This window comes from Mesoplodon bidens (genome assembly GCF_964165515.1).
Source record: "Mesoplodon bidens genome assembly, contig: HAP1_SCAFFOLD_1148, whole genome shotgun sequence".
Lineage (NCBI taxonomy): Eukaryota > Metazoa > Chordata > Mammalia > Artiodactyla > Ziphiidae > Mesoplodon > Mesoplodon bidens.
In genome coordinates this window covers 57,251-73,063 of record NW_027672137.1, presented here as the reverse complement: position 1 = coordinate 73,063, position 15,813 = coordinate 57,251, and the positions used below count along the sequence as shown (strand labels likewise).

The 15,813-nt window shown below is 41.8% G+C and overlaps 1 protein-coding gene across 2 annotated transcripts; it reads right to left on the bottom strand.

The window, feature by feature from the left end:
* Positions 1–8,546: 8,546 nt before the first annotated feature.
* On the bottom strand, positions 8,547–13,875 carry LOC308610556 (E3 ubiquitin-protein ligase ARIH2-like). 2 transcript variants are annotated; one of them, XM_081259647.1, is made up of 3 exons: positions 13,716–13,874; positions 10,347–10,405; positions 8,549–8,999 (listed from the first exon to the last, which is right to left on the bottom strand). In XM_081259647.1, exon 3 carries the CDS (start codon positions 8,903–8,905, stop codon positions 8,627–8,629), a length of 279 nt encoding a protein of 92 aa, XP_081115773.1. In that variant the 5' UTR covers positions 8,906–8,999; positions 10,347–10,405; positions 13,716–13,874; the 3' UTR covers positions 8,549–8,626. The 2 variants fall into 2 exon arrangements, with proteins under 2 accessions (XP_081115774.1, XP_081115773.1); XM_081259648.1 differs by lacking the exon at positions 10,347–10,405 and having other exon boundaries at positions 8,547–8,999; positions 13,716–13,875.
* Between the last annotated feature and the right edge of the window lie 1,938 nt (positions 13,876–15,813).

Below are 15,813 nucleotides of genomic sequence, written 5' to 3'. Positions count from 1 at the left end.
ACATATCTTTTCAGCAGCCAAAGAAAGGATGCACTCCTCTTTCCTCATTTTGATAACCTGAATCATTTCATAATTTTTTGTACTTTTTTGTACTTCCACATGAATATAATGTAAAATACCTCACCTCACCTCTGAAGATTCTGTTTTATTACATCTGCACGAAGTTCAGTCTTCTATATGAGAACTGCCAAAACTAATTCTGACATGCACACCAAGCTGGGAACCACACGTCCACTAAGTATATATTATCTGAACTCAAAAATCAGCTGGCTTCATGGAAGCCCTTCAACAAGCATGTCTTCTATTTACAAACATGAGCACACAGAGTAGAGCCTTGGGGCTAGATTCTCAACTTTTCCAATTATTGGCCTGGGCTCAGACAGTCAGATCAACAAGCAACACTTACTGAGAACAAAACATAACCTGGCATTTTTTGCTAGATGCTGTTATACAAAGAAAAAACATGGACCTCTATCTCAAAGAGTTCAATCCCTGGCTTACAAACAACTAATTTTCCAAATGGCATAAGTACATACCAAGAAACATGCACAGGGACTTCCCTGGTGGCGCAGTGGTTGAGAATCCACCTGCCAATGCAGGGGACATGGGTTCGAGCCCTGGTCCAGGAAAATCCCACATGCCATGGAGCAACTAAGCCCGTGCGACACAAGTACTGAGCCTGAGCTCTAGAGCCCGCATGCCACAACTTCTGAGCCCATGTGTCACAACTACTGAAACCTGCGCGCCTAGAGCCTGTGCTCCACAACGAGAAGCCATTGCAATGAGAAGCCCGCACACCACAATGAAGAGTAGCCCCTGCTCACGCAACTAGAGAAAGCCCACGCGCAGCAACAAAGACTCAATGACGAAGACCCAATGCAGGCAAAAATAAATAAATAAACTTAAAAAAGAAAGAAACATGTACCACAAAGTTGTATAGAGGCAAGAGTGTCTGACTGTGGAGATCAGAGAGGGCTTCATGGGAGAAGGGAGTCAAGGGTAAATCCTCAGTTTCCAGCTTGGTAGATGGTGGTATCACCAATTAAGATAGAGAATCCAGAAAGCCACGTTTGATGGCATTGGAATATTTCTTGTAAAACGTGGCAAGGCTATATACAGACTGGAAAATGATGGTGAGAGCATTGAAGAAACCAGTAAAAGTCTAAAACAACGGAAAAAGGAAATGAGTGGGTAGAGCATGTACTGGCCAGGAAAGAAACTGCTTGTCACAGAGAGCAACATTCTCAGATAGAGACCACTCTTTGTTCATGATTATAAGAACAGCTCTGTTCTCCTGTTAAAATCTCCAAACAAACCTCTCACTCTTCCTGCCTGTACTTTCCTCTATTTATAATTGATAACTTGTGGTTATCACAGTAAAACCATTTCATGTTTATAAAGGCTCGTGATAGTTTAAAGAGAACACAACGTAAGCTTCAAATTCTGACAATTCATGACAGTTTAATTAATCAAGCTACAGGCAGACACATTTCAGGACGAGCAAGATGAGAAGCTTCCTGTTATCTCAGTCTGTACCTTTCTCAAATCTTTCCTACAACTCTTTTTTTTTTTTTTGCGGTACACGGGCCTCTCACTGCTGTGGCCTCTCCCGCCGCGGAGCACAGGCTCCGGACGTGCAGGCTCAGCGGCCATGGCCCATGGGCCCAGCCGCTCCGCGGCATGTGGGATCCTCCCGACCGGGGCACGAACCCGTGTCCCCTGCATTGGCAGGCGGACTCTCAACCACTGCGCCACCAGGGAAGCCCCCTACAACTCTTTCGAGCAGAGAACTCTAATCCTTTAAATTTTTCCTAGAGCAGCAGGGGAGTGATATTGGGACAGAGTAAAAGTTAAAGTAAGGAGGTGCTTGGGAATTCCCTGGCGGTCCAGTGGTTAAGCCTCCACACTTCCACTGCAGGAGGCAAGGGTTCGATCCCTGGTTGGGGAACTAAGATTCCTGCATGCCATGTGGCATGGGAAGAAAAAAAACGGTAAGGAGGTGCCTTAGTAACAAGGATCCCAAAATCAACTAAGCTAAGTACTTCATTAAGGAGTGCTGTCAATGCAGGCACAAGACCAACCGCTGCAGTTCATCAGAAATGTAGGAACAAGACAGGCTACATTCCCCTATAATCTTTTCCTAGTCCCAATTCAAAATTCAATTTGTGTTATTTTTACTTTTCTTATCAGTAGGCCCCAGGAGAAGGACACTAGAAGCTTTGGATGAAGGCAAAAGAGTCCAAGGTACATGATCCAACTACCACACGCACGCTCAGAAGCATCAGTCAGTAATACGTCACCCAGAACCTTCCACAATGTGGCTCCTACCCTATGACTCAAAATGCACAATCCTGAGAATGTTTTAAGGAACCACAGCAAACATGTGAAAGCAATATTCTCCTCATTCAACTCTTGCCCTGCTTCTACCATGACCATGTTTGAACACTCATGTGCCAGGCACTTTATATGCATCATCTCACTTAATGCTGTGAAGAAGGTATTAATTATCATTATTTTATAGATGAGGAAATTGAAGCTTAGAGATGTTGAGAAAATTGCCCATGGTCATGTTATATTAAATGGCAGAAAAAGAACTGGAACCTAGTTATCTGACCACTAGCCCAGGCTCAACAACACAAAGCCCACATCCATGAAAATACTCACAGCAATATAACCAGTCCCCATAACTGTAACACATAAGTACTCACCTAAATGCCCAATGTGGAAAGCTTGAGCAAATTATGGTTCAAGAAAAAGATGGTATGTTATCCCTAAAATAACTAATGAGGATGAAGTATAAACAAGAGGAAATGTTTGAAGTTTACACAAAAAAATAGAATATATAAATATATGTACACAATGATTACTAGAATGTACTGTTGCCCAGATCAAGGATTCTTGTCTATTTTGTTCACAGCTATTTTCCCAGTGCCTGGAACATAGTAGGTGCTCAATAAATATTGGTTGAATGAATGAATGAATTGCAGCACAGTAACATTATCTATGAATAGGGACAAGACCTAAGGATAATAAGCAAGGAAGAAAACTTTTATTTTACATTAATGGAATTATGAATGATATTCTTCAACTGTAGTAACATCTCAACAATAAACATTTAAATATAAATAAGTTCAGGTTTAGGACAACTGTGGAATTAGAATCACCCCTTGATTACAAATGGTTTACACGGTTCCTAAAGTAGTGTGAAAGTACAAGAAAAGACCAGAATGAAAGCTGGCCTTGAATCTGATGAAGAGCTTCTTTTCTGGAAGGCAGTGAGCATGTTGTATGTGATGCCAGGTACACAGTGAGGACACAAAGTCAATGATAACAATAACCTTTCTAAGCTGGCAAGACAGGGACAACTCCAGCACTAGCTATACTTAGGCAATTCTCAATGTCACTCTGGACATTTCTCATCTCCCTTTAAAAAATAAATTTATATACCAGTAAAACACAAATCAGACTTCCAGACTAAAGCATGGTGAATTACGTCAACACATCCACTAACAACGAACTATCTGAAACACAGGAATTTAATCTAGATTCTGAGATACAGGCATGCAAAGAAACCTGACATCAGATCATAAAAATAGAAATCAGATGGCTGTTCAGCACACAAACATTCAGTGTTACTAGGCTCAGCTTAAAGATACTTTTCCATGAGTAGTAACAAGAAAACAACCATTACTTGGTTAATTAATGAATGTATAAATAAAAGTAAATGTTCTTAAAATTCAGCTATACCAGAATACAAGAAAGTTGATTTAATAAATAAAGTTAGTCTTTTCCAGATATTATACAAAAACTTAGTGCCACTTGAGAGAAAGGATAAATATAAGGTATTTGTTGTTAAGAATATTAACTGCTTATGTTACAAATGACAAATGCATAGAAACCAGGTTGTTTTGAACAAGGGACTATAAAGACTTCTGCACTTAAAGTCAGAAATCCTGAAAACTCATGATTCATCCACAAAAGGGAAAAATGATCCACAGAAAAAGAACTCTGAGAGATTTTCCAGCCATATTTTGCTGAATAGCAAGCACTAGATCTTAAAACAAATTCAAGCAAGAGGGTGGCAGAATAGAGTGTTCTAGGGAACATTTTCCCAGCTCTACTACAGTTAATACAGCAATTCGTAAAGCAAGAACTGTAGTAAAAACACTCATTAATAACCAGTTTATTTCTCTAACCCTATTTGAGGAAAACCAGGCTTGAGAAAATGAGCAGCACAGTTCAGCAATGAAGTTTAAAAAATCAAATTCTTCCCTCCAACAGTAAAGACACCTTAGGCTGCATTCATGATCCTCTACATTTTATTCCTTTTTACCTATACATCTTAGTTTCCCACTCCATCCCAGAAGGTAACTTCCCCATCCCCATGCTTAACCGACCTGTGGACTTTGGTTACTTGCACTGCTGTTGCACCCTATCTTGAAGTTTATCCTATCAGCAGAAAGCTCAGATAGCTCACAGTAGCTCCATGGACTAGATCTAGCCCAAAATGTACTATTTCTTCTCCTTTCTGAAGCATGAGCGGGACTCTGAGCAGCAACACTCTGCCTCTCCCACCCACAGCCCTGACATGCTGCTGAGAGAAGGCGCACACAACGTGGGAGACACTTCCAGACCATCACCAATGAAACCCAGCCTGGGCTCTCTCTGGGGCTCAACCATGCCTAATCTCCTTCTTAGGCAGCCTGACAGCAAATGCCTCATGCAATTCAGGGAACAGTACCAACAGGATTCACTGAATGACAAAATTATTCTAAGTTAACTATAGCACATTTTGCAATAAAAATTCCTGTTATTACTAGAAAAGGCCTCCCCTCATCTATAGCAGCAATAATAATCTTTGTGTAAGTTTCATATAAAAATACAGCATGTAGGGTTTCCCTGGTGGCACAGTGGTTAAGAAACCACCTGCCAATGCAGGGGATATGGGTTTGAGCCCTGGTCCAGGAAGATCCCACATGCCGTGGAGCAACTAAGCCCATGCACCACAACTACTGAGCCTGCGCTCTAGAGCCTGCGAGCCACAACTACTGAGCCCACACGCCTCAACTACTGAAGCCCACACACCTAGAGCCCGTGCTCCACAACAATAGAAGCCACCACAATGAGAATCCCGCACACCGCACCGAAGAGTAGCCCCCACTCACCGCAACTAGAGAAAGCCTGTGCGCAGCAACGAAGACTCAACACAGCCAAAAATAAATAAAATTAAATTAAAAAAATTTTTTTAAGGTAACTTTGTTTTCTTTAAAGACTGAAATATCACTAAAATATTCGTCAGAGATTTCCCCCCTCTTAAAACACAATCCACCTCACTTGGCAATCATTTCATCTTTCACGACTATTCCATTTGTATAGGATGATAGCTCATTCTCTAAACAATGCTTCTGTTTTGCCGTTATTTGAACATCAGCAGTCCCCCCCGCCACCACCCCATAGCAGATAAGCATTTTCTCTGTTGTCTATCCTCAGTCCAGGATCTGATTTTCTGGGCACTTTCCTTTCTCAATTAATGATCTTACTCAAGGACTGGTCCCAGAATACATACAGGAAGACCCTCTGACACCAAGGGCCCTCACTAAACCAAAAGCCCAGTGTCCCAGGCAACTGGCAATTTTCTACCCAGGCAACTGGCAATTTTCTACTTAAAAGACTTCAAATCCCAAAAGGTAACAGAAGGCTTAATTTTGTTAGGCTACAGCTCACCCATAGGCAACTGCCAGAACACAACAAAATGAGTAACACAGATCAGTGGAAAACTGATGCCACTCCTCAAACTTAGCTTTTGTTCATGGACACAGCTGCTCATAAGGCTCTAATTTTAAACTACGTACATATCACATTTCCTACTAGCTGAATAACACCTAAATCATATGAAAGAATTAAATATCTCAATAAGTCACAGAGTTGTGCAAACAGCACCATGACCAATGAGGGAAATCAGTACTGACCTGGGTGATGACTACTGAGCTCCATTCTCAGAGACACATGCAACAGGGGAGTGACAGTAGCCAAAGCACCTGGGAACACCATTCTGTAAACTCAGCACTTAAATTATTTCCTCCTGTCTCAAAAAAATTTTAAATACAAAAATAAAACCAATGCTAGTTTTTAGCCAGCCTGAGAGAGGAAGACTGTGTGTGATTCCTTCTCCCTTACTCTTAACCAAGCTATTTCTGCCTGTCGTCTTTGGTCAAATTCTTGAACCACTTAAAACACCAGTGAGCCCCTTTATGTGCAGCCAAGCCACCAAATAAGCCAGAACCTTTGCTGCCCAGCCCCAGAAAGGAAATGGTGTTAACATGCTCCTCAGTGAGGGAGGGAAAAAAAATCCATCTTCTACTTCTACCATCATCTAAAATTTCATGGATTATTTTCCTCTTTGCTTCATTTTCTCTTTAACCAATTCCTGGGGTTTCAACTTTCTTCCATTTCTCTTTGTTCCTTCATCTCTGTTCCAAGTTCTTTTTGTTCTACTCTTCATGATCTTGAGGGACAGAATAATGCTCTTTTACGACAGTAGAGAATGTACAGCAGGAACTAGGGAATCTAGCTCACACCAATAACATCAGCTACATCATCAAAATTTGACAAAATCCACAAGTATCTCAAAATTATTCAATACCTATTATGGATGAAACACTGTGATAGAGATGATGGGAGCGAGAAGGTAAAATGTAGTTTCTGCCCTCCAGGAAGTAACAATCTAGTTGGAGAGAACATGCAAAAACATGTGAAAAGGTAAAACATGAAGCAGTCAGAAGACTGCACTATACGATGTAATAAACATGGGCTGACACCATTGTAAAGCACTTATACTCCAATAAAGATGTTAAAAAAAAAAATGGGCTGTAACATTTGGACACTGGGACCAAAAGAAACAACCACTGTGTTCTAGACGGTCTTGAGGAGGCTCACTCAGGGAAATCACAAGGTAGACTCTGAAGGAGTCCTGAGGGTACTAAAAGGTGAGGAGATGAAGGGAAGGTTTTCCAGGGGGCCGACAATATGACAGCCTAATAAAAAGGAAGGACGTAAAATGGTAAATTTTATGGATTTTACTACAATTTTTAAAAAAAAAAGGAGGAAAGGGCCTGTGCCCCTCAGCTGTGCCCCGCTCTAGCAGGTCAGGAAGTCAGCGCAAGGGGCTGGACAAACTGAGAATTCCTACGCATAGATGGGAACATCCTGATGAACTTAGTCAATTGATACCGTCCAGAACCACACACCTGACAATTTTTTTTGTAATTTTAAATACCAAGACTATGTATAATATGGTTAAAGTAAAAGAAACTAGTTGACCAGATAGGGAGAGGTATGAATAATGAGGAAGGAAAAGATCTGATGCCTCTTTTCTACCAGGGAAATGCCCTTGGAAAGCAGAGGTCCCAGCAGCTTTGTTATCGTTATGGTGGAGAAATCCCAAACCCAGAGGTTCCAATGGGTCTCCATTCTTCAGAGTTTTATGCTGAGCACAAGAGAGGAAATGTGCACACTTCTAGGAGTGAGTCACACAAAAAGCTTTAGCTTTCAGCTTCTAGCTAGTTGCTAATAAAGCCCTGAGTGTCCAAATCCAAGGTATTAGTTAGCCTTTGCCGATCACCTGGAAAAAAAAATTGCCTGAACTAGTAGATAAAGCAACTTTTATAGTGATGACCCATGGCACACCTTAGTTATTTCCATTAAATACCAACATGAAAATTATTTGGTTGAAATCATTCCAATGTGCTCTTGATCTTCAATTTTAGCAAACAACGAAATACATGTAACAGTTCCTGAAAGGAAGGTCAGGGAAAACAGTAAAGTAGGAGAAATTTCCCCACTTTCACATAATGGCCAATATTAGAGGAGAAACATGCTGGGAAATTGTCTAAATGACTATAATAATATTCACATTCACAGTACATGGTGTTCTACGTGGCTATGCTATGTACTAGTGTAATATTACGTAGTACAAAAGGTACATAGTGAGGACAGTAACTGGCCTGAGGTGCAAGATATTGAAAAGTAAGCTAGTTTAAGTGCTAAAAATAAGGTGCTTGCTAGAATAACCAATTTTGTTAATTACTTAAAATTTCAATTTAACACCCCCCAAAAATCAATGAAATAGAAGCTATGAGAACTTGGTTTATTCTTAGTTATTGCTAAAATCTCTTTCAACATCAGACATTAGTCATCAGTATATGAAACAAATGAGCTCATTAGCCCAGAAGCACTGATTATTCACAGCAAACCAGGAGATCTAGGTACCTCTCTTAAGACATTTATCAGTCACCCACACACTGTTGTGTTGAGGATGGTGATTCTGATGCTTATCCTATCTTACCTCATAAAGTTTCATAAGACTTTCTGAAACAAGTGTTAATCTATGCAGTTCTGCTTTCTATGTACTTCTGGTCTATTTTTCCTGAATCCACCCCACCCTTCCTTTCTAATTCCTAGTAGTCTGGGAAGCTGAGGACCGTAGATATGCACATATTAGCAAACAAAGTAAATGCATCAAATGTGTCCAGATGATGCAACATACACTTATATTTGGTTTCAAGCTACAGGCCATTCGATCAGTCTGGAGGAGACGTTAGCAGCAGCTCATATTTAATTGCAGGAATTACACTTGGGAATTGACAACACTGCTCACCTTTAAGACAGAGGCTAAGCTGGTCATGTGCTCATTGAGGGCACCCTCGGACTCCTTGTAGGTCAAGCAGGTGAACTGGTACTCCTCAGGATCAAAGGCATCGGCCCCCTGCTGCTCCACATCGCTCGCTACGCCCACATAATAGTCCTCTATGTCCCCAGGGTCCTCATCCTCTTCCTCTTCCTCACAATTCGGGTCATAGTCCTCTTCATTGCTGTCAGACCCCTGGCTATTCATGTCCACAGACATCTTAACATCCAGACGAGTTGCAGATCAGGAAAGCAGTTTTTTCCCCTCCCCACAAACTTTACCACTTTCTCAAATGCATTAGTGTTTTTGTCTTCTAAGGGAAGAAAACAAAAAAATAAGTGTTACTTACTTTCACCATGAGAAGCTGTAACAGAAACCATTCAAGAACCAAAATGGCATAGCCCTGGTCCTACCCCCACTATGGCTTATTCCAACTCTCCCCTCATACAAGAAACCTCACCACCATCTCTATGCCCAGGACTTTCAAAGGGAAACCCTTTCCTGGAGGGGCAGAAGCAGTTAACAATGTAACTTCACATGAAGGCTCTGGCATGAAAGAGTAAGGCTATCTGCTCTATGTCAAGGAGTTAAATTCCCATAGATTTGTCCTTCCTGCCAGGGTCTTTAAGAGAGGAGCACATTCCCACAGCTGGCTGCCCACAGAAGAAGCATCCTAAAGGCTAAACAACCAAAGTTTAAAATCTCTTAGCTAATTATGCTCCACTGAGTGGTGACACAGACAGTACATAAATAGGGACACAGTTCTTTCCCTAATATCTAGGGAAAAAGAAAAAATAGTAAAGTATAGTAAAGAAAAAATAAAAACCACATAGCTCTTCAACATCTTCCTCTAGTCTGCAAAGTTAACTGATTTTTCCATTTTAAAGGGTTCTACTAATCCTTTAAAAGAGGAACTTAAGAGGTAAAGAAACTGACACAATAGTGAAGGAAAACTATAGATATTCTGCCTTAGCAGGATCAAGGCTAGAATCTACTTAGGGTAAAGAAACAAGAGATCAAATGTAACCAGCTACTGAAAAATCCTCACAGATCAAAATATTACTCAATTACATATAAATGAAAAGAGAATACTAGTTGAGAAAGCAAAACAGTCACAAGTCTTAACGTCTTCTCAGAGAGGACTTTGGCAAATACCCATTAACTTCTCTGCACAAGAACTATTTCAAGTGATCATTTCCAAGGAACAGTATCAAATAGTGATTTAAATCTAAAAATAATAGGACCTTAAAATGCAAGAGCATTTGGATTGAACAGTATGTAAATAATTTACATAACCAAATCTGGATTAAATACTAAGGTAAATTTAAAACCTATTTGAAGTAGATAATCTCTCCCCCAAAAAAATTAAAACAAAGATTAAAAATCAATGTGTGCTGAATATGTAACCAGTCTAAGGGATTATAGAGCCACATTTTAATGATATTATAAAAATATCAGTGAATCTACCTCTGATATGTTACCTATAAATGCTCAAATTAAAAAATAAGTCACATTAATGAGAGGGCAGTAACGTAATACTTGCAGTTTGACTTTTAACAAAATTGTTTTGTATGCTAGAACCACCTCATCACAACTGAACTTAACTATGGTATTTTTCCTTTAGGAGAAAAAATTAATCTTTAAATTAAATTAAAAATACCTGTAATTCTTGAAGATCTTTCAGGAAGATGTTACCCAAATAGTCTATATAATTTCCATCTAAAATGAAAAGAGATAGTTCTATTTATATATTTTAAAATTGGTACCCTGAGTTTGCAAATTTATTTTTTAAAAAGACATTTAAAACGACAAGCAGCAAGGGACCAGAAATTATTTTCTTATAAGTCCCACAGAAATCTATATGTCATAATTATATACTGACAAGAGTTACATGGCCTTCTAAAAAAAGAAAGTACTGAAAGTAAACAGCACAACTTCCCGGGTTGCACAGTGGTTAAAAATCCACCTGCCAATGCAGGGGACACGGGTTCAATCCCTGGTCCAGTAAGATTCCACACGCCACAGAGCAACTAAGCCCGAGCACCATAACTACTGAGCCTGCACCCTAGAGCCCACATGCCACAGCTACTGAGCCTGCATGCCACAACTGCTGAGGCTCAGGTGCCTAGAGCCCGTGCTCCACAACAACAGAAGCCACTGTAATGAGAAGCCCGTGCGCCGCAATGAAGAGTAGCCCCTATTCGCCGCAACTAGAGAAAAGCCTGCGGGCAGCAATGAAGACCCAACGCAGCCATAAATAAATAAATAGACTTAAATAAATAGACTTAAACAAATAGACTTAAATAAATAAATAAATAAACAGCTAACAATAATTCAACCTGGGGTACTTGTGAGAGAAATGGATACCCAGTTCCCTCCCTCAGTTTGAAAGCCCACCACACCTTAATTTTTTTTTTTTAATTTTTATTGGAGTACAGTTGATTTACAATGTTGGGCACCACCTCACTCTTATTGTTAAGATTTCCTAAGTTAACTACCACAATTTCAGTCTTAAATGTTACATAGAGGTTGACAAAGCAAATCATAACTGACTTAAACTGGACTTTTGCCATGAACTCATCTCCGCTAACACTTACAGAATACTGCCAATATTTCAGATCTCACTTTATTCATGAAAAAAATATTTTCAAATAAAAAAGTCCCCAAAAGAAAACAAAAAAAAAAGAGAGAGAGAGAGAGAGAAAACAGAGGGAATTCCCTGGCAGTCCAGTGGTTTGGGCTCAATAAAGAAAAAAAAAATGTCTCCAGTAGAATACCCACTAGGCAATATTAACACCCATTTCCCACCTCTCTTCTGACATGCTCAAGGGCTACTTGACTTTCTTAGAACGACAGATCCCACTATCCAAGACTAAATAAGTACTATTTGCTTACTTAATTAGAAATTTTATGTCCACTTCTTTATACTTTTGAATTTCTTGGAAAACCAGAGCTTATAACTTTCAAAGAAATACTTCAAACACAAACAGGCAAATTTAAACTAAATGAAAATCAAAGTCCAAACAATGATTGTGGAAGATGATTTCCAAAATAGAAGACGAATAATTGATTTTTTATTGTTTTCTTTTATCTGCATTTTTATGTACGATACTGCTTATTAGGCAAATCTGCATAAAGAGCATTATAAATATTGCTCCCATCTACAAAATATCACTACCAATAATAGCTTTCATTTAATGAGAGCCAACTTCAGGCCAGACTCATTTTCATTAAATGTTTATAACCCTACAAAGTGGCTATCATCCCCTTCTTACAAATGAGGAAACTAGAGTTCAAAAAGATTAAGCAACTTGCCCAGGACCACACTGCTGCCAACCAGTAGAGTCCAGCGTAATACTTTCACCAGATCCAGGGCCTATGAGGACTCATAACGCCCCATCACCCCCCTAGAGAGCCTAATACTATCTACAAAGCTACCTCCAGAATCACAACAAAAAAAGCACCGTTTGGGGCTTCCCTGGTGGCGCAGTGGTTGAGAGTCCGCCTGCCGATGCAGGGGACACGGGTTCGTGCCCCGGTCCGGGAAGATCCCACATGCCGCGGAGCGGCTGGGCCCGTGAGCCATGGCCGCTGAGCCTGCGCGTCCGGAGCCTGTGCTCGGCAACGGGAGAGGCCACAACAGTGAGAGGCCCGCGTACCGCAAAAAGAAAAAAAAAGCACCGTTTTCACTTTCTCTAGATTTTTCTCCAGGATTTGGGCTTACAGGTTGCCCATAGCCTTCTCACCAACCAAATATTCAAGAAACAGGGGAAAACTTCAGGCTGCCTTCCAAAAAGGAGACTGTCATTTCATACTTACTGGGTGTTCTAGGTCCAAATTTAAATAAAACCTTAATTTTAAATCTTTTCCAAGTTAAATATCCCTATTCTATTTGAAAGAGTGTTGACATTGCTTAAAGGGGCCAGTATGTTATTACTATATTAACAGAACTGATGATAACGTTTTGATTTCCTTTGGATATTAAATATTATCCTTACATCCCAAACAGAAAAGGAGTAACAGAAATTACTCCTCCCCCTTCCCTCAAAGTCACGTGTTCAGAAGACCTGCCACCCACCCTGGGCTAAAGAATTCAAACGGAAGACTTCTCAGTTTAAAGATGACAAGAACAAAACACAGACTTTTTTGTGGGTCTGACAACGTTTACTCCAGACGTAATATTTAGCACTGTAGGGTCAGTTACTAAGTCTACAAGTCCGAAGAAAATTACTTGATACAAAAATATGAACTCTGTCTAATACGGTAGCCACTAACCACATGTCGTTATTTAAATTTAACTTAACTTAAAAATTAAATAAAATTTAACATTTGCTTTTTCAGTTGCACGAACCGTAAGTCAAATGCTCAATGTCCACGTGTGGATAGTGGCTACTCTACTTAACAGCAAAAATACAGAATATGACCATTGTGGCAGAAAGTTCTATGGGACAGGGTCAGTACTGAGGTGAAGTCATCCCAGAACACGGTTGCCTCTGCCGCCGCTAGCACAGCAGCGTCGGGCGAGGCGTCGACGCAGCTCCTGGGCCGCCTGTCCCGTCCGAGGCGCCGGGATATCCGCGAGGACACGGAGCCCACGCGCTGCGGGACCCTTCACCAACGGGCGTTAACTAACCGCGCGGGCGGCACTGCTAAAGCTCCCAACGATGACTCGAGTGGGGAGCCCCGAAGGCAGCGCGTCTGCCGGCGCACCCGGCGGGGAGGGCCCAGATGCGCCGGCGCCAGTCGATCAGAGGCGCTGGCCTCCGACCTCACTGCGAGCTGAGCAGGCGGCGGGAGGAGGAATAACGGAGAGACGCCAGGCGCCGGTTCGCCCTGGCCTCAGCCTTCAGCCGCCCCTCGGCGGGTGGCGGAGTGCGCTGAAACAGTGTAAGAGCTGCCAAGGGCGCCGGGACCTCGCGGGCAGCGACGAAGGCGGAGCCCCGGCCGGGCTAGGGAGGCGCGCGGAGAGCCCACCCCCTCCCCCGGCCCGCCGGGGTAAACAAGGCCTAGACTCGCACCGCGCACTTACCGGGAGCCGTGGCCCCGCGGCCGATGAGCCCGGGCGGGCCAGACCGGGTCGGGCCGGGCCAGAAGAACCGGGTCCAGGAGCGGCGGCGGCGGAGGCGGCAAGCCAACGCCGGTCAAGGCCCGCGCTGCTTCCTCCGGCGAAGCCGTCTCAGCAGCTCCGGAAGTGCTCAGAGCAGTTCCGTCACTTCCGGCCCGGGGTCGACCCGCGGTCGCCGGGGTCGCGGCAGGCGCTGGGCAGTAACGCCTCTCAGCGGACACTTCACTACATCCCAGCGCTGCGACCCAGAGTGGGCCCAGAGCACAGCCGGTGCCGACGGCTGCGAGAGGCAGCAGAGGAGAGGATTCGACTTATTGGAGAGTGGTCACGGCATCTCTTCCGGCTTTTGCTTACCAGCGCCGCCCGCCGGGATACTTTAAACGAGGGTTCTTCTGTCGGACTCCTCACTTCTCTGTTTGTAATCGGTGTCTGGCACCGAAAATACATCCAGACGTTCGTGGAGTGGATAAAGGACTGTTGTTTCCCGGCCGCTAACTAATCGAAGAAGAGCTAGGTCTTCGGGTCAGCGCGCAGGGCCGGGAATTTCTGCGTACGTTCTGAGGCCGTCGCCTGGTGGCCGCCGATTCACAGGACCACGCCAGGCTTCCGCTGCCCTCTCCGCGGCCTAGTTCGCTGCCTAATTCTTTGGCTTCCCATTCACCCAAGATTGAATCTTAACTGCCTTGTTGCACAGTTTCTTCAAACAGTATAGGAAGTGCCATTATGACTTTCAGTACCTTCTAGGGCTTTTGTCAAGTATTATGGATAGATAGAGCCGTGAAGTCCCACTCAAGTTGCTGCTGCACAACGTGGAAACGCCTGTGTGAAGCCAGTGACGTTAGGGAGCCTCCTCGCTGTGCAAGTCCGTAGATAACCCAAACCACTTCCACCCATACATGAGTCATGTATACACTGATATTCAAGATATTCAAGATACCGATGTGTAATGGGCTCTCTTTTTTTTAGTTCTTGCTTCTTGCATGTATTTGTGTATTTCTTATACCTGATTTTCAGCTTCCTGTTTAATTCAGAGCCTGTACCCAAGTCAGGTGCATTCAAATACTAGAAAGCGCCATATTAATTTGGAGTGAAAATTAATAGTAATGAGTAACATATTGTAGGGTTGTGAATTTTATGCATTAACAATGTAAAAGCTTATCTATAATCCAATGTACTTACTTGTTAGGACAAAACATATAATCCCTTTACATCATGACACTAGCGAAGGACCCAAAATATATCTTCTGCTAATGAAATCTCTTTAATTGGAAGCCTTCACTTTGGGTCACTGGTAATCCTCTCCAGTGAATAAAAGGGAACAATCTGTTTTTCTGTATAATTATTGCTTTGCAAAATAGAGAATGAGGTCATTCACATATCAAGTACACAGGTGTATGTACAATATATTGGAATCCAGTGTACAATCCTTATTTGTTCTCCTGTCTTGCCCCTCTTAAAGCTGAGTTTCTTAAGGGCACAGATCCAACCTTGTTTTCAATATTACTCTATTAAATAGACGTTTATTGGGCTGATGCTAATACCATTATTTTTAACTAGTGACAATTTCTCCCCAGGAAATAAAGATTTAAAAATTTGGCCAAAACATTTAAAAATACAGATAAAATTATGTGCACATATATGTGCTTTAGAATGGTGATTCTATAGGAAAAAGTTTGCAGTATCCCATATGTCCAAAAGTAAAGGTTTGTTAAATTATGGTAAAATATACAATAAAGAAAACCATTAACAATTAGGCTGTACTGAGGCATCTATTAACAAGGAAAGGTATCTGTGATATGAATAGGATATGAAATGATGTGTGTAGTATTCTGTTTTCAAAATAAATTTGCACATAAGATATATAAATATAAAATATAATGTCTCTATTGGTTTCTGTGGCACGGGAATCTGGACAGGCTACAGTGGGAATGATTTGTTTTAGCCCCTTGATGTCTGGGGCCTCAGCTAGAAGACTAAAATTTCCTAGCCAATATCATACAATTTTTCTTTTGTATAAATCTTAGATTCAGAATGACGTGTTTTCACTTTTGAAAATTCACTG